The 19,034-nt window shown below is 43.1% G+C and overlaps 1 protein-coding gene across 1 annotated transcript in view; it reads right to left on the bottom strand.

The window, feature by feature from the left end:
- Positions 1 to 407: 407 nt before the first annotated feature.
- The window catches only part of LOC115146133 (1-phosphatidylinositol 4,5-bisphosphate phosphodiesterase beta-1-like), a 22,899-nt gene continuing 4,272 nt past the window's right edge, over positions 408 to 19,034 (bottom strand). The window contains exons 10-32 of the mRNA XM_029687968.2: positions 17,997 to 18,143; positions 14,617 to 14,774; positions 12,378 to 12,460; positions 12,141 to 12,225; positions 11,834 to 12,020; positions 11,585 to 11,658; positions 11,355 to 11,454; positions 10,924 to 11,008; positions 10,123 to 10,247; positions 9,867 to 10,021; positions 9,564 to 9,728; positions 9,193 to 9,292; positions 5,418 to 5,522; positions 5,099 to 5,211; positions 4,802 to 4,940; positions 4,594 to 4,647; positions 4,276 to 4,492; positions 3,917 to 4,076; positions 3,775 to 3,851; positions 3,566 to 3,655; positions 3,317 to 3,374; positions 3,075 to 3,161; positions 408 to 2,601 (exon numbers count right to left, since the gene is read on the bottom strand). Of these exons, the coding sequence (XP_029543828.1) occupies positions 2,428 to 2,601; positions 3,075 to 3,161; positions 3,317 to 3,374; positions 3,566 to 3,655; positions 3,775 to 3,851; positions 3,917 to 4,076; positions 4,276 to 4,492; positions 4,594 to 4,647; positions 4,802 to 4,940; positions 5,099 to 5,211; positions 5,418 to 5,522; positions 9,193 to 9,292; positions 9,564 to 9,728; positions 9,867 to 10,021; positions 10,123 to 10,247; positions 10,924 to 11,008; positions 11,355 to 11,454; positions 11,585 to 11,658; positions 11,834 to 12,020; positions 12,141 to 12,225; positions 12,378 to 12,460; positions 14,617 to 14,774; positions 17,997 to 18,143 (2,738 nt within the window). The 3' untranslated portion in view covers positions 408 to 2,427. The remainder of the gene's footprint in view (positions 2,602 to 3,074; positions 3,162 to 3,316; positions 3,375 to 3,565; positions 3,656 to 3,774; positions 3,852 to 3,916; positions 4,077 to 4,275; positions 4,493 to 4,593; positions 4,648 to 4,801; positions 4,941 to 5,098; positions 5,212 to 5,417; positions 5,523 to 9,192; positions 9,293 to 9,563; positions 9,729 to 9,866; positions 10,022 to 10,122; positions 10,248 to 10,923; positions 11,009 to 11,354; positions 11,455 to 11,584; positions 11,659 to 11,833; positions 12,021 to 12,140; positions 12,226 to 12,377; positions 12,461 to 14,616; positions 14,775 to 17,996; positions 18,144 to 19,034) is intronic.

Genomic DNA, 19,034 nt, shown 5'->3' with positions numbered 1-19,034 from the left:
GTGAAAAATTGTCAAGATTAAATGCAATACAACTATGACGAGTTATACAGAATGTAATGACATTGAGATTTTTATTTTATTTTAATGTATTTTATTGTTCAAAATGTCCAAGGCTGTGGTTTACCAAGGAATCATAAAAAAAACATTTTTTTTTTTCAAATTACTCTTGAGTTTGCAGTTAGTGGATGTGCCTGTCCAAAAACTCAGTGGTGGCACAACACTGTTATTGCCAATATTGACTGATTTGTCAAGCGTCTATCCAGCCGGAAGAGCTGTCGATTTTATATGGTTTTGTATGGCTGTTAAAATAAACTTATGTCAGTGTTTTCAATATAACATTTTTGCATTTGTGGGTACAAGTTAGATTGTGTGAATGTATGCTTTTAACAAAAGAAAATACACACATCTCATTTCAGAATAAATATTTTAGTCATAAATGTGGTTCAAGTAATCACAAAAACAAGGGGCAAATCATTACTGAGAGCTAAGGCTCTATACAAGTGAGAACTTTTAAAGTTAAACATATCAACAAATACTTCTTACTAGTAACATACTTACTAGTAACACCCAACATATTTTACTTATCTTATCATTATTGAATATAGTACCACAATCAAACAAATGCAACTATATACAAATACACCCAATACAATTATATACATCAGAAATATTAATATAATTACCTGAAACCTGTATACAAAAAGAGACTTAAACCCAGTTTGTAATTCCATAACATGTTGGGAAATGTAGGTTTTCATAGGGATTCATGTCATTTTATTGATCCAAACTTAATACAACTTCATTTTTTGTAATTACTACGGTATACTAGGCCTATAGTTGTTTTATCAAAACATACATCCAACCCCAGAAAAATAGTCAAACATATTTTATGATGCTTAAAGTGCAATATTTAAAATAAGGGGTTTCACAAATTCTGGGCAAAGCACATACACAGGACAAATGCCCTCACCTTAACCCAGGCACACAGTCCCCTAACATTAACAGTATTCAAGATAATGTCATAAAAGTAAAACAAATACAAATAAATAACCAAACAAAAACATACTTAGCCTGTTACGACACATTGTTGGTCCCCTGTGAAACCGCTTCTTCAATATTTGTTGGATCTGACATTTTATTTGGTTATTTTACACTACATCAGGAGTAAGACATGAGTTAGGGGTGGAAATGGTTTGGGATATAATTGTATTAAATATAATTTAACATAAACTCAAATTAAACTAAGTCATTAATTATGATTGAACCAGTACATCCTTGTTAATAACCATATAATAGTACATTTGAAACATTCAATAAAAATACTGCATAAAGTCATGCATCCCTGAAACTGTAAGGAATCACAACAATCAACAGCTCATTATTTTTAATGTCATTAGCAAAATGTCTGTATATAAAACTCTCTAAAAGCATTAATATCAAGTAGAAAACAATTCAACAAACCTTTTCAGCAGCAACGTCTTTCAAGAGAAAAGCACAGACAGCCAGGAGTTTTGCAAAGAGAAGCAAATGGTCTACATTTCAGTGCAAATAGAAATTCAGCAAAAAGCCTCTCCCTTGTCCACTGACTACCACAACCCCATGACCAGATAAGAATCACATGCGGTCAGAACAACAGGACCGTGTCTGAGGTCAAGATGTGGTCAGTAGAATAATAACGTGCATTGCTTGGCCTCATGCAACACACTCTGCTCGGCCACTAGGCCTACTTATGAGTCCTCTAAGGCAGGAGAGCACAATGTAGCAGTGTTAGTATATTGTATATCAAATCTCAACTATCAAAAAGTTATGGTTAATATACCGCAGATAACAGGACAATACACATTGTCCCGACTACCTGTAGAGTGCATCACTAAACCAGCATTCATTAAGAAGAAAAGCTCTCTCTCTCTCTGGCAGAACCTCAATTGGTTTTGCTCGACTCCTCATGTCCTCTCCTCCATCCACTGCTTGCCTGCTTTTGAAAAAGATCAAAGGTAATCGAGGAGCAGAGGCGAGGAGAGGAAATGTGGAAACAAATCCACTTGTATGAAATGAGACTCTCCTTCTCCACTTTCGCATTATCAGGCAAATTATATTTACAGGGGTGGAATCCCAAAATAAATGTGATAAAAACAAATGTAGCTTGTTGTGCAACACATTTTATAGATACAATATGTTCATGCTTTTCTCCTTTGAGAAAACAACAGCTGATTCAAAGGGGGTGTGGCACATTTTTAAACACTTCTGCGCTAGCCGTCAGGAGGATACTCTTGTGCATCCTCTGCCAAAGTAGGTAATTGAGGAGGTGAGCATACTTCTCCGTTCGCCTACTAACGAATTGACACTCTCCTCGACCATGCAACCACTCATTGTTTTCCTGGTTACAGAGTAGGAGTATGAAAAGGATGGACTTTTTCCCATTCTCTCTCACTCCCTTCGGTCCTCATCTAGTTCCTCCTCAGAGAGCGTGTCATGAGGGGTGGAGGGACGGGGCACAACATGACCTTTTACCCCTCCTTTTCTGTTCTGCAAGAAGTCCTGGATCTCCCCCGGCAACAGGCGGAACTTCTCCTGGTACTCCGCCTCCACCGCACCCTGCAGCTGGGGTCAGAGGTCAGGGGTTACCAATGTGGTACGGATCAGCTATTTGTTTTATAGCCGTTATAACTGGAACCTCCATCATTAGTTAGTCAGCTTATTAGCTATTTAGTCATTGTTAGCCTCTGCTAGCGGTCTTTACCTTTAACTCGGACTCCTGCAGCTTTAGTCTGGATAGCCCAGCACGAAACCAGCCCTGAGCATATCGTTACTGCTTTTTTCCACTACAACACCGGATTCCTGCCGCAAGCTCTGAACCATTACAATGGATCTTCGCAGCTAGCTAGTGGCTACCGAGGAGCTATTGTGGCTAACGCCCTTGTCCAGAAGCATGCACCATTTAGCCCTGAGCTAGGCCCATCATGAGAACTTGTCCTCAACTGGCCTACCTGGTTAAATAAAGGTTAAATAAATACATAAATAAATAAGGGCTACGGGATTAAAGGTTAGAGGTCATGGGTTAGTTGGGCTGTCACCTTTGGTTTTTCATCCAGAATCTGCTGCTGGATGCCTTTGTGCTGCTCCACCAGTCTCTCTTGACGTTTTGACTGGGCGTCCTCCAGCTAGAGCAGAGAACAGAGGTTACCTTCAGTGATTGGACCACTCGATCCTGGAATCGCTATCACTTCTCAGGAAAATAACAGTACTTAACGTCACGCAGATGATTCACCAACAAGAGTTTTGAGTGATATCTGTCCCCAAACCCTTTCATCCTCACCCTCTTGATGTTCTGTACCACTTCATTCACATATGATTTGTTGATCTCCAACTTCTCCCTGACAACAGAAGAAGAAATACAATCATACACAGGCTGTATTTCTATGTCTCTGTCACACACACACACACACACACACACACACACACACACACACACACACACACACACACACACACACACACACACACACACACACACACACACACACACACACACACACACACACACACACACACAGTTCCCTCTTACTCTTCAGCCAAGTGCTTCTCTTTCGTCATTGCTTCTTTGATTTTCTCTGTTCTCCTCTTTTCCATTTTCTTTTTCAGGTCTTTCTTTTCTCTACAACGGTGGAGCATCACAAATGAGATATTTTATAGAATTGTTTACAATTATATCTTTATAATACACTCACTTTACGTCTCTGTTAAACTGACGTCTCACAGTCATGTCAAACTCACTTGTCACAGATGTCTTTTAATTTCTTCATCTGGTTGTTCTGGCTTTCCTCAGTCACCGTAGTCAGTTTCTCCATCAGCTGCAATAGTGGTGAGTATTAGAATGTACAGTTATATAATGTATTAATGTGTGTGTGTGTGTTACCTGTTTGATATGTTCTCTTTTGAGGTATTTCTCGCTGTAGTATTGTTCCTGCCTCAGCTCCAGTAGCTGTTGCTGTTGTTGTTCTCTCAGCTCCCCCAGTTGGTCCTCTCCCTCCTCATCAAACTGCTTCAGTTCAGCCTCCCCTCCAGGCGTCAAACTTCTACAACACACACATGCACACACACACACACACACACACACACACACACACACACACACACACACGCACACGCACACGCACACGCACACACACACACACACAAAAGGGATATGAGTCAGGGTTAGGGACAATGCACACATACACACACAATGCAACACTCTACCTTACTCCCCCCCCCCCCCCCCTCCACCCTACCTACCTTGTCTTACCATGTTGCTTAGTCTTCAGTAGAGCGTTGTGTCTGCGTGTGTGTTGGTTCTTAGCCTGGTTGTATTTGGTGGTATGTTCCTTCACCATCTCCAAAGTCTTCTTCTGGTGTCTCTTCACCACATCCTTCATCTCCCTGTAGTGTCTTTTCTGCTCCCGCATGATCAGCTTCTGTTGCCTGAGCTCCTCTAGTGTGGCCGCCTCCATATCTGAACCGGCAGAGACCACACAGTCGAGCACATAGACTACACACCACAGCCACACTGTCTTATACTGACCACACACAATCCCGCCCCCTGATCCCTCTGACCTATCAGAACGCTCTGCACCATGTCTTCAGTCTTCAACGCTGGTTTGGCTGGTTCTGAAAAGACAACAAAAACACTATTATTGGTTGGCAGCACACCATTTAAATGGGGAAATTAATGTCAATACATCTGCGGTGACATTGTAGCAGTCTTGGGTGTGACTATGGCAGATAGAAGTTGGTTGGTCAGGAGTCAGAAGTCCAGGGTTACCTGTGGCTGCAGGCTGAGGTGTGTTAGTAGGAGTCCTGGGTGTGACGGTAGGGCTGGGGCTGAGACCGTTCTCCAGAGGAGCAGTTCGTAGGTTTGCTTTTGGCTCAGCGGGCCCTGGCTGATCAGCATTAGCCTCAACCTTTATAACACAAAAGCATCAACAACATTTAACATTACAATCAAAACCATGAAAAACAAGAATGTAACAGTATTTCTAAATGCATGTGTATCAAGGAGAACCCATTTTTACTGTCCATAACCCTCTTTTGACCACAAAACTCTAGTTTGACCACAAACCTCTTTGCTGGTCTCCTCCTCCCCTTCCTCTAGGGTGAGAGCAGCCAACTGCTGGGACCGCTGCTCCAGGAGATTCACATACCGGATGGGGTTAGACAGCGCCTCGATCACATCTACACACACAAACACACACACACACACACACACATTAGGGATTAGCCTTGATGCAATGTGGGCAAGCTGAAGAAAAAGACTACTTCTCTGAGGCCAGATATTACTGCCACACATGCACGTGTTCCTTACCACTAATGACTAAGCTGGTACTAAGCTTATACAGAGACCTCCAGGTCTAATAGGCATTGTCGTACACCAGACCTACCTGCAAAGGTGTCTGGGACATAATCCTTCACTTCAATGTAGACAAACACAGCAGGCAGAATCAGAGACTGGTTCTTCTCATTCCTCAAGCCAATGTAGCGATAACCTGAGACAGACAGAACATAGTTAATAACCTGAGGACAGGAGAGGAAAACAGAGGACAATAAGGACTACAGAGAGAAAGAAACACAAAACTATTTGCAGAAACAGTGCTTACTGTTAACAGGTAAATATAATGTTGTTCCTGTTCCCAAGAAAGCTAAGGTAACTGAGCTAAACGACTATCGCCCCGTAGCACTCACTTCCGTCATCATGAAGTGCTTTGAGAGACTAGTGAAGGACTATATCACCTCCACCCTACCTGACACCCTAGACCCACTCCAATTTGCTTACCGCCCCAATAGGTCCAAAGACGATGCAATCGCAATCACACTGCACACTGCCCTAACCCATCTTGACAAGAGGAATACCTATGTAAGAATGCTGTTAATCGACTACAACTCAGCATTTAACATGGGTCTTGACCCCGCCCTGTGCAACTGGGTCCTGGACTTCCTGACGGGCCGCCCCCAGGTGGTGAGGGTAGGAAACAACATTTCCACCCGCTGATCCTCAACACTGGGGCCCCACAGAGGTGCGTTCTCAGCCCTCTCCTGTACCCCTTGTTCACCCATGACTGCGTGGCCATGCACGCCTCCAACTCAATCATCAAGTTTGCAGACGACACTACAGTGGTAGGCTTGATTACCAATGTTGGGTTCTTATTTTTCAGAGTAAATAACTCAGCTGTAACCAAGTTGAATCATTCCCAAAGGTTCTGTACAGCTGTAATCAGACAGCAAACATTTCAGACATCACAGTTATATACATCCTACTTAAGACACTCCCTCTCTCCATCCTTAGTTTATGCCCAAGAGAAAGAAGGTAACCAGATACTAACCCTGATTACTCCCTTAAGGGGAACTGACCTCACGCCTCACCTCCTGACCTCAACCCCTCCTTCACCTAATCCACAGATATCTATCTGTCTTGCCTATATCGACACATCGCTCTCCTCTCCTCCATCAAACACATTCCAAAGCCTTCTGGGTCGCTACAGATTCTTTTTATGCTACAGATTCTTTTTATGCAAGCACTTCGTCTCTACATCCGGCAAGAATTTGGAAAAAACAAGAATTGGACATGGAACAAAGGCTCAAAGTTCAAAGTCAAATTACAGGCTCTGTTCAAAAGCCAAATCACAAGGCCAGGCTGCTGTCAAGGCCAGTTTTATTTTGGCAGAAGAGATCGCTAAATCAGCCCGGCCATTTACGGAGGATTTCATCAAAAACTGCATGATTAAAGTTTGTGACGAAGTTTGATTAAAGTTTGTGACGAAAAACTCGTGGGTTTGACAACCGACGGAGCACCTGCGATGTGTGGACACAGGAGCGGACTGGTGGCGAAGATGCGGAAAAGATGCAAGAGGAAAACGCGACAGGTGAGCTGACAGCTTATCATTGATCATACACCAGGAAGCGTTGTGCGATAAAGCCTTGAAAATGGAGCATGTAATGAGCATCATCACGCACAGTTAACCAACACGAGGAAAACCGAGAGCATGGTGATTTGCCTTATCACACAGAGGTGCGATGGCTAAGCCAGGGAAAGGTGCTTCAAAGATGTTTCGAGCTGGAGATTTGTCTGTTCTTGGACAGCAAAGGGAAAGACACAACACAACTTGTTTCTGTTGAAATGGCTTTTCTGTGTGACATTACGAGTCATCTGAATGCAATAAACTTGCAGCTCAGGGTCGGGATCATCTCTGATATGTACAGTACAGTGAAGGCATTTAAAACCAATGTTCAATGCGGAAAAAAATTTGAGCCATTTCCAGACACCAACAAAAAAGCAGGTTGGAACTGCTCGGGAGTTGATTGACCTCCAATGCAATGATGCACTGAGGGCAAAATATGACACAGGGCAGGAGGTGAGGGCCCTCGAACACCTCCACTCAATTCTGAGGATTTCTTCAGTGTGGTGTCAGGAAAATAACCTCATAATCTCAATAAAAGTCAACAAAACAAATTTCAATCCAATTATATTTTAAAAATATTTCAGGATATGATAGAAAATTGCACACAGTAAGAAAGGATATTCAACAGTCCGAAGGAAAATAACCTCATACTCAATATCAACAAAACAAAGGATATGATCGTGGACTTCAGGACACAGCAGAGGGAGCACCCTACTATCCACATCGACGGGACAGTAGTAGAGAAGGTGGAAAGTTTTAATTAAGTTCCTTGGCGTACACATCACGAACAAACTGAAATAGTCCACCCACACAGACAGCGTGGTGAAGAAGGTGCAGCAGCGCCTCTTCAACCTCAGGAGGCTGAAGAAATTTGGCTTGTCACCAAAAGCACTCACAAACTTTTACAGATGCACAATCGAGAGCATCCTGTCGTGCTGTATCACCGCCTGGTATGGCAACTGCTCCACCCACAACCTTAAGCCTCTCCAGAGGGTAGTGAGGTCTGCACAACGCATCATCGGGGGCAAACTACCTGCCCTCCAGGACACCTACACCACCCGATGTCACAGGAAGGCCAAAAAGATCATCAAGGACAACAACCACCCGAGCCACTGCCTGTTCACCCCACTATCATCCAGAAGGCGAGGTCAGTACAGGTGCATCAAAGCAGGGACCGTGAGACTGAAAAACAGCTTCTATCTCAAGGCCATCAGACTGTTAAACAGCCATCACTAACATTGCGTGGCTGCTGCTAACACACTGCCTCATCTTTAGCCAGTTTAATAATGGAAAATTGGATGTAATAAATGTGTCATTAGCCACTTTAAACAATGCCACTTTATATCATGTTTACATACCCTAAATTACTCATCTCATATGTATATACTGTACTCTATACCATCTACTGCATCTTGCCTATGCTGTTCGGCCATCGCTCATCCATATATTTTTATGTACATATTCTTATTCATTCCTTTACACTTGTGTGTGTGTATAAGGTAGTTCCTTCCTATCCTTCCTGTTTGGCCCTGTCCGGGGGTGTCATCGGATGGGGCCACAGTGTCTCCTGACCCCTCCTGTCTCAGCCTCCAGTATTTATGCTGCAGTAGTTTATGTGTCGGGGGGCTAGGGTCAGTTTGTTATAACTGGAGTACTTCTCCTGTCCTATCCGGTGTCCTGTGTGAATTTAAGTATGCTCTCTCTAATTCTCTATTTCTCTCTTTCTTTCTCTCTCTCGGAGGACCTGAGCCCTAGGACCATGCCTCAGGACTACCTGACATGATGACTCCTTGCTGTCCCCAGTCCACCTGGCCGTGCTGCTGCTCCAGTTTCAACTGTTCTGCCTGTGATTATTATTATTTGACCATGCTGGTCATTTATGAACATTTGAACATCTTGGTCATGTTCTGTTATAATCTCCACCTGGCACAGCCAGAAGAGGACTGGCCACCCCACATAGCCTGGCTCCTCTCTAGGTTTCTTCCTAGGTTTTGGCCTTTCTAGGGAGTTTTTCCTAGCCAAAGTGCTTCTACACCTGCATTGTTTGCTGTTTGGGGTTTTAGGCTGGGTTTCTGTACAGCACTTTGAGATATCAGCTGATGTACGAAGGGCTATATAAATACATTTGATTTGATTTGTAGTTGTTGTGAAATTGTTAGATTACTTGTTCAATATTACTGCATGGTCGGAACTAGAAGCACAAGCATTTCGCTACACTCGCATTAACATCTGCTAACCATGTGTATTTGATTTGATTTACCGGGCCGTATGGCTGGCACAGGGATAATACGGTGACCTATGAACTTTCCTCCTTCCTCAAATGCAGCAATCCTCAGAGAGGCCAATGTCGGGAGAACTACCTACAAAAACACAATTAGACACAGTCAAACATTGATATACTTTAATATTATACACAGTTATACAGTTAAAATAATACAGTTTTACACAGTTAAACTGTTACACTTCGATATTATATGCTACCTATGATTATACAGTTTGCCTGAATCCTGAAGATTTGAGTTAGCTCTCTGAGCTAATGCCTAGGCTTTAGCTCAGAGGGCTAACACAGTCCAGTCTTATGGCATTTAGGGGACCTGGGTTCAAACCCAGTCGGTCATACTGTTGTCTCACCTTCTTGAAGATGATTGGGTCCTCGTCCCAGACAGGGTTGATAGCGTTGCTTTGGGATGTCTTGGTCTTCAGGGCTTTTCTCCTGGTGTCCACAGGAAGACCAAACATGTCCAGCTCTACGTACACACCTACCTTCTTGTCGCTCAGAAACTGGCCTGATATTATCTGTAGGAGAGAGACGCTCAGATGAAATGTGCTAATCTTATATCCACACTTTAGTCTAAACTACAGTAACTGGTAAACCTTGACAGACAGTGTGTTGGTTGGGTTATGGTTATGGTTAAAGTATTCTGTAACTTCTACCTTGACCTTGACTGTGTTAGCCACAATGCCATCCACAGTGCTCTCAGCGAACGGGTCAAAGTGTTTGTCTGGTCGTCTCATGAACTCTGGTTTCAGTCTGTAGCCACTCTTCCCATTGTACTCATACATGCCCAGGTTCAACTGCATAGACAGATCTGAGAGAGAGAGGGATAAAGAAAGCGAGAGAGACAGAGGTCATGGGGAGGTCAGAGGTTAAGAGAGGTCAGGGGTCACAGGTCAAGTAGGCAGGCCTCACCTATAGTTTGGAAGTTGAGCGCCACCAGCTGGCAGCCAGCGTTCCAGAAGAGTTGTGGCATGTAGTTGGAAGAGTCCACCCTAGTGCCTTTAGGGTAGATACGACTCAACTGCTGCTTGTTATATCTGAGAGGACATGTTAAAGACATGACATTACATTATAGTAAGAACACTCTTCCTAGAACACTCCACCCGGCACAGCCAGAAGAGGACTGGCCACCCCTCAGAGCCTGGTTCCTCTCTAGGTTTTTTCCTAGATTCCTGCCTTTCTAGGGAGTTTTTCCTAGCCACTGTGCTTCTACGTCTGAATTGCTTGCTGTTTGGGGTTTTAGGGTGGGGTTCTGTATAGCACTTTGTGACATCGGCAGATGTAAAAAGGGCTTTATAAATACATTTGATTGATTGATTGATCTTAGAACCAACAAGGGTTCTTTAACTGTCCCCTAGAAGAACCCTTTGAAGAACCCATTTTGGTTCCAGATAGGACCTTTTTGGTTCCCATGTAGAAGCCTTTCCACATAGGGGTTCTACATGGAACCCAAAAGGTGTCCTCCTATGGGAACAGCCACAGAACCCTTTTGGAACCCTTTTTCTAAGAGTGTAGAGTAGGGCCTGTATATTAGTCAACTGCATTGATGAGACTTAACTGCTGTTAATCTTCAATGGAATTAGCTACAATAGAGAGCAAAGCAAACCCTTAGGAGGGAAGTAATCAACCACACTACAAACTAATACTGAAGAAGAGTTAGGGTTCCGGGTTATTGTTGGGGTTATTTAGAGGGTAGCTGAATCTTAAGGATACTCCACAAACTCCACAGGCGACTTCGTGAGGTGCTCCAGAGCTTTAGTCTCCACAAATGATGACATTTGATAGCTACGATTAACCTCTGGGGAAAGAACATAATGGTTTATTATGCATTTGTGTGTTTATGCACTCATATGTGTGTTTACACTGAGAATACAAAACATTAAGAACACCTGCTCTTTCCATGACATAGACTGACCAATTGAATCCAGGTGAAAGCATTAACCCCTCCTGATGTCACTTGTTAAATCCACTTCAAATCAGTGTAGATGGAGTGGAGGAGACAGGTTAAAGAAGGATTTTTAAGCCTTTTGACAATTGAGGGTGAGTGGGCAAGACAACACAATCAACATGGGCCAACATGTGTTCCATGTGAATGTGTTCCTAATGTTTGGTATACTCAGTCTATATGCAGTGAGCCAGCATACTTTTGGACGCCTCGAAGGAGTTAAACTTGGTGGGCTGGACGTAGTTGACCAGAGTGGACATCTCCTCTGTGGCTACAGCCTCCCGCTCCTCTGCTGTCCCCTGGAGACAAAGTCATCACATAACAGGCAGCCATGTTACCCTAACCCTGACACTCCCCTCTAATATACATCAGCAGTGTTAAAGGGTAACCAAGTAACCATGGTAGGAGAGTACAAGCTACTGAACTCACCTCATCTGATGTCTTCTTACAGTCATCGTCATCATCATCATCGTCATCGTCATCATCTTCAGCCTCTATTTCTCCTGAAAGAATGTTTACATTTTCATATACTCTAAAAGTGTTTTCGTTGTTGTTGCCATCTCTCATAAAAAGCTTCTAGAGAGCCTCACCAGCTGTGATAGTGATGAAGACGATGAACATGATTATTATTATTATCATAATGTTTATGCATTAGAGCACACTTGCAGACAGCCTCACCTTCTGTAATGTTGCTAGGAGACAAGGGTTCATCTGTTGCCTGTTCTGCTGCTATGCTCTGGTTGGTTGGGTGCTCTGCCATTCTCTTGTTGCCATGGGCAGCCGAGGGCTTGTGGGATTTCTTGTTCTTAATGAGGATCTTACCTATCAGCTCCTGAGGACTTGGCAGGGGTACCCCAGACTCCAGCTAACACACACACACAAACAAACAGACACACACGCACAGGCAACGCACACAGATATCAGTTTACATGCAAGCAAGTGTGTGTGTGTGTGTGGGGGGGGCGCATGTGTCCTAGAAACTTACGGGATATTTCTCCAGTGGGTCAATCAGTAGTGCATCTCCAAATATCGACCTACAATATTCTGCCATCTTGGCTTGTTGCTTTGGGCTGTTAGGATTAGAGGTCAGGGGTCAGGATTAAAGAGCAGTTGACCAAATATTTTCTAATATATTCGCCTATTAATATTAATATATATATATATATATATATATATATATATATATATATATATATATATATATATATGTGTGTTCACTCACGAGTCCACATGGTTTTCGAAGGACAGGATGACAGGAAAAGGAGAGGTTTTGAAAGCACACTCAGCGATGGCCTCAATCACCTCCTGTAGAGTAAAAGGAGAAGTTATAATAGTTGGTTATTTTATTACACATATATACACTGAGTGTACAAAACATTAGGTGTGTCAAGAACTGCAACGCTCAAGTGTGTCAAGAACTGCAACGCAGCTGGGTTTTTCACACTCAACAGTTTCCTGTGTTTCAAGAATAGTCCACCACCCAATGGACATCCAGCCAATGGCAGGCCAGTGGTCAAAAAAGGGGTAATTGATGAAAGAAGAAAAAGGAGGCCGACATGAATTGTGCAGAGCAACAGATGGGCAACAGTTTGTCAACTGACAGTACAACATTTGTGCCCAAAGACCCAGAAAAGAATGCACAACTCATCGTACATTGACACACATGGGGGTATGGCAGCCAACGACCTTATAGAGATCCACTTCTTTTAGCAAAAAAACAAGAAACTGCTATTGCAGTGGGCTAAGGAACGAAAACACTTGGCACTGGAGAATTTGAAAAACATTGCCTGGTCTGGTGAATCCTGGTTCCTGCTGTTTCACGCTGATGGGAGGACGAGGGTATGAAGAAAACCACATGAGTACATGCATCTATCCAGTGGTGGAAAAAGTACCCACTTATCATACTTGAGTAAAAGTAAAGACCTTAATATAAAATGACTCAAGTACAAGTCAAAGTCACTCAGTAAAATACTACTTGAGTAAAAGTCTAAAAGTATTTGGTTTGAAATATACTTAAGTATCAAAAGTAAATGTAATTGCTACAATATACCTAAGTATGAAAAGTAAAAGTAAAAATATAAATAATTTCATATTCCTTATATTAAGCAAACCGTACAGCATAATTTTCTTGTTTATTTTACTTTACAAATAGCCAGGGCATGCTCCAACACTAACACATAATTTACAAATGAAGCATATGTTTAGTGAGTCCGTCAGATCAGAGGAGGTAGGGATGACATGGGATGTTCTCTTGATAAGTGTGTGAATTTGACAATTTTCCTCTCCTGCTGTCACGACTTCCGCCGAAGTCGGCTCCTTGTTCAGGCGGCGTTCGGCGGTCGACGTCACCGGCTTTCTAGCCATCGCCGCTCCATTTTTCATGTATCCATTTGTTTTGTCTTGTTCCCTGCACACCTATTTTTCATTCCCCAATCAATTCATATGTATTTATTCCTCTGTTCCCCATCATGTCTTTGTGTAGGATTGTTTGTGTAACGTGTATTTTGATATTGTGGATATTGTTACGTGCATTACTTTTTGTCTATGTTCTGTGTTTTGAGCACATTTTATGTATTTTGTGCTGTCATTTTTGACCGGAATAAAAAGTGTGCCTGTTCACTACACTCTGCTCTCTTGCACCTGACTTCGCCTCCAATACACACTCCCAACACCTGCTAAGCATTCAAAATGTAACGAGTACTTTTGGGTGTCAGGGAAAATGTATGGAGTAAAAAGTACATTATTGTCTTTAGGAATGTAGTGAAGTAAAAGTAAAAGTTGTCAAAAATAGAAATAGTAAAGTACAGATACCCCAAAAAACTACTTAAGTAATACTTTAAAGTATTTTTACACTACTGCATCTATCACGCACCGTGTCAACATTGAAGGCAGGTTGTGGTGGTGTCAAGGTGTGGGGTTTTCAAGGCACACATTGGCCCCTTAATAAAAGTGGAGCAATGTTTGAATGCCCCAGGATATCATTGCCATTTTTACATAATTTAGCAGACGCTTTTCTCCAGAGCAACTTACAGTAGTGAGTACATACATTTTAATTATTTATCACACTGGTCCCCCGTGGGTATCAAACCCACAACCCTGGTGTTGCAAGCACCATGCCCAACTAACTGAGCCACACATTGCCAATCAGGTGCATCCCTTCATGGCAGCACTGTATCCATCTGTGAAAATATTTTTTCAGCAGGATAATGCCCAATGACACAAAGCTAGGATTGTCCAGGAATGGTTCCACAAACATGACAGTGTTCAAGTTACTGCAGTGGCCTGCCATGTCCGATATAGACTATAATCAGAATAAAATGATCCGTTTTAGAAGCAGAGACAAGGCGGAGACTAATGTAGCCTTGACACAAACGAATGGAGTTAGCCTTGATGCAGGAGATTTCAGAGCATGTGTGTGTTTGTGTGTGCGTGCGAGCGAGCGGCGTGCGACATGCGTGTACCTTAAAGCAGATCTCCGAGGTCATGGTGAAGCCGTGTGTGATGACTGGTTCCTCCTCTGTGGTCCGTCCTTTCCAACAGTCTAACTCCACACACCGACAGCCTGCCAACATCACTTGACGGTACATCTCCACTGACGAACTACCTGCCAGCTGCCCCGCTACACACACACACACATACACACACATATTTATAAATATATGCAGGCCTACACACAGATTAGATTTGTGTGAGTCAACAAAGAATAGGTGTGTGTGTGTGTGTGTGTGTGTGTGTGTGTGTGTGTGTGTGTGTGTGTGTGTGTGTGTGTGTGTGTGTGTGTGTGTGTGTGTGTGTGTGTGTGTGTGTGTGTGTGTGTGTGTGTGTGTTAGTGATGCCAGGTTCAGCTGTTTGTTCTCAAGATGGGAGAACCTTCCAGAAGGACAACAATCTCTGCAGCACTCCACCAATCAGGACTTTAAGGTAGAGTGGCCAGACGGAAGCCACTTCTCAGTAAAAGCACATGACAGCCCACTTGGAGTTTGCCAAAAGGCACCTAAAGGACTCGTAGACCATGGGAAACAAGATTCTCTGGTCCGATGAAACCAACATTGAACTTCTTTGGCCTGAATGCCAACGTCACATCTGGAGGAAACCAGGCACCGCTCTTCACCTGGCCAATACCATCCCTACAGTGAAGTGGTGGTGGCAGCATCATGCTGTGTAGATGTTGTTCAGCAGCAGGGACTGGGAGACTAGTCAGGATCGAATGAAAGATGAACGGAGGAAAGTACAGAGAGATCCTTGATGAAAACCTGCTCCGGAGAACTCAGACTGAGGCGAAGGTTCACCTTCTAACAGGACAACGACCCTAAACACACAGCCAAGACAACGCAGGAGTGGCTTCTGAATGTCATTGAGTGGCACTGCCAGAGCCCAGACTTGAACCTGATCAAACATCTCTGGAGAGACCTGAAAAATATGTGCAGCGATGGTCCCCTTCCAACCTGACAAAGCTTGAAAGGATCTGCAGAGAAGAATAGGAGAAACTCCCCAGGTGTACCATGCATGTAGAGTCATACCCAAGAAGACATGAGGCTATGATCACTGCCAAAGGTGCTTTAACAAAGTACTGAGTAAAGGGTCTGAATACCTTTGTAAATCTGATATTTCAATTTGGTATTTTTTTTTATTTGCAAAAACATCTAAAAATGTGTTTTTGCTTTGTCATTATGGGGTATTGTGTGTACTGTAGATTGATGATTTTAAAAAACAACAATTTAATCCATTTTAGAATAATGCTGTCAGATAACAAACTACTTTCTGAATGCACTGAAGATATGTTTCCAGTTATAATTTCTATTTGTTCATCAACTTATCTATCATTACATACATGCACCTTCTCTTCTGTCATTATGTTTCCCTAGAAGACTAAAGAAACCCTTGCTCACCAGAATAATGTCTTAAATCAATAGAATGAATGCTTCATTCTAGTTGACATCGGTAAAGTTTCCTCTGTCATCTCTGCTTCTTTGCAGAGCAAAGACATTTGGGGACCTGGGAGAAAATTCAATAACTCAACAACAAAAACCAGGAAAGATTTTCTATGCAAAATGTCCTAATGACATCAGTTTGACCGGTTTTAAGGAAATAGAAAGCTATGAAACGACCCAAGATGTTTCTGATAAGATTTCAGTTTGGCTTGGATGTGTCACGTATACTCCCTCTTTGGCCTCTAGGTCACCAGACTGCTGATTATTACGCACATCTGTCACTATCGTCACACGGAACCAGCCCTTAGTGACACCCACCTGGACTCCATTACCTCCTTGATTACCTGCCCTATTTATGTCACTCCCTTTGGTTCCTTCCCCAGGCGTTATTGTTTCTGTTTCATGTCTGTGTGCTGTTTGTGTTTCTTGTTTTGTATTATATTATGTTCCGTTTAGCCTGAAGCATAGGCTCCTGTGCTTCAGGCTGCTAGTCAGGTTCCTGTGCCCCTATGGAGCCGACAGATCCGCTCCTGATCCCCGGAACGTCCCTCTGGTCGGCGTCCTGCGGCTGGAGCCGCGTGTCGGAGAGGGGGTGCTGTATCGTCTGCGCCTTCTTATGCACTCTAGGTCGCCGGGCTCCTGCGCCCCAGCCGGCTCAACAGGTTCCCACGCTTCGGGAACTTTCCCTCTCTGGCCTCTAGGTCACCAGACTGCTGATTATGCACACCTGTCACCATCGTCACGCCCACCAGCACTTATTGACACCCACCTGGACCCCATTAACTCCTTGATTACCTGCCCTATTTATGTCACTGCCTTTGGTTCCTTCCCCAGGCGTTATTGTTTCTGTTTCATGCCTTGTTGTGTATTATGTACCGTTTATTTATTAAATATTCACTCCCCTCCCTGTACTTGCTTCCCGAATCTCAGCATACATCGTTACAGGATGCATATCAGCTTTTAAGATGCTGATTAAAAATAGCTATACAGACAGTATCTAACTTCGCATTCTCTCAGGATGCAGAAATAAATCATCCAGGTCACCTGTGATACAAGTCAGTATTTGACATCCATCCATGTCTGAGGAAGTCGGGAGATGACGTGGAAACCAGCCACTAGGGGCAACAGTAAGCACTGTTTCCTTCAAGTAGATTTTGGTTTTGCTAGGGCGATGTGGACGGGAATGGCGGATGGGCGTAAGCATCTGTCTCTGATTCCAAAGGCTGCAAGTTGGAATCCAGCAATGAAAAGTTGTTTTTGACATTTTTGTTCCAAGCCTATCCCATACCTGAACTCTTACCTTAAACATTCTGAGTTAATGCCTAAACTTAACCTTAAACACTTGATGTTTGGAAGAACTTCAACATTTGACATTTGAGAAACATGGGTGAACATCTAATTCTGACTGTGAGAGCTGGTAGCAGCCAGAAAATAAAATTTCTCCACTTCTGTTCCCGTCTTGTTACTCTCTATTTGTATAGCGCCTCACAATCATAACACATAACAGAGCCCGGCACTGCTTTCATCCTCTTACCACTTCAAATCTTTCCCAAACATTACTTTTCTTGCCCTCCCTTCTCTTTATCTTTAACTCTCCATTTCACAGCTTTTCTTTTATTGAATTACACTCGAGATTGTCCTTTTTTCCTCTGTGGATCTACATGAACTTGTTCTGCCCGTTCCCAAAAGCATTTTGTGATTGGTATAAAGGCTATTTGATGTGCATAGGCTACAGTTAGGCCCTAATGAGAGAAAAACCTCAAAGTAGCCTATAAATATAAATGGCACAAGAATTATAAATGTATGATACAGTACATTATGGATTTAAGGTATTGTGTTATCTTTATTCAACCCACCCACCCCTCAACCACACAATATTTCATGACCCTAAATCACTAATGTGTGTGTACCTGTGAGGTAGGTGTTATGTGAGGAGTTGATGAAGTAGTGAGACAGAGGGAAGGTCATGTCTTCGGACTGGTCCAGCTTCTCAGGTGGAATCACTCCGTTCTCATCAGACACTAGGTACTTGCTGAGCCCCTCCAACGTGATCAGGCCTACAGAACACACAGGCACAAGGTATTCAGACCCCTTTACTTTTTCCACATTTTGTTACTTTACAGCCTTATTCTAAAATGGATTAAATTAAATAAAAAACATCATCAATCTACACACAATACCCCATAATGACAAAGCGAAAAGAGGTTTTTAGAAACTTGCTAATTTATTACAAATTAAAAACTGAAACACCTTATTTACATTTACAAGTATTCAGACCCTTTGCTATGAGACTTGAAATTTAACTCAGGTGTATTCTGTTTCCATTGATCATCCTTGAGATGTTTCTACAACTTGATTGGAGTCCACCTGTGGTGAATTCAATTGATTGGACATGATTTGGAAAGGCACACACCTGTCTTTATATGGTCCCACAGTTGACAGTGCATGTCAGAGCAAAAACCAAGGCACGGGGTCGAAGGAATTGTCCGTAGAACTCCAAGATGGGTTTGTGTTGAGGCACAGATCTAGGAAGGACACCAAAACATTTCCGCGCATTGAAGGTCCCCAAAACCACAGTGGCCTCCATCATTCTTAAATGGAAGAAGTTTGGAACCACCAAGAGCTGGCCGACGGCCAAACTGAGCAATCGGGAGAAGGGCTTTGGTCAAGGAGGTGACCAAGAACCCGATGGTCACTCTGGCAGAGCTCCAGAGTTCCTCTGTGGAGATGGGAGAACCTTCCAGAAGTTTAACAATCTCTGAAACACTCCACCAATCAGGACTTTATGGTAGGAGTGGCCAGACAGAAGCCACTCCTCAGTAAAAAACACATGACAGCCTGCTTGGTGTTTGCCAAAAGGCACCTAAAGATTCTCTTGTCTGATGAAACTAAGATTCAACTCATTGGCCTGAATGCCAAGTGTCACATCTGGAGGAAACCTGGCACCA

Source organism: Oncorhynchus nerka, linkage group LG18, assembly GCF_034236695.1.
Source record: "Oncorhynchus nerka isolate Pitt River linkage group LG18, Oner_Uvic_2.0, whole genome shotgun sequence".
Lineage (NCBI taxonomy): Eukaryota > Metazoa > Chordata > Actinopteri > Salmoniformes > Salmonidae > Oncorhynchus > Oncorhynchus nerka.
This window is presented reverse-complemented; position numbering and strand designations above follow the sequence as displayed.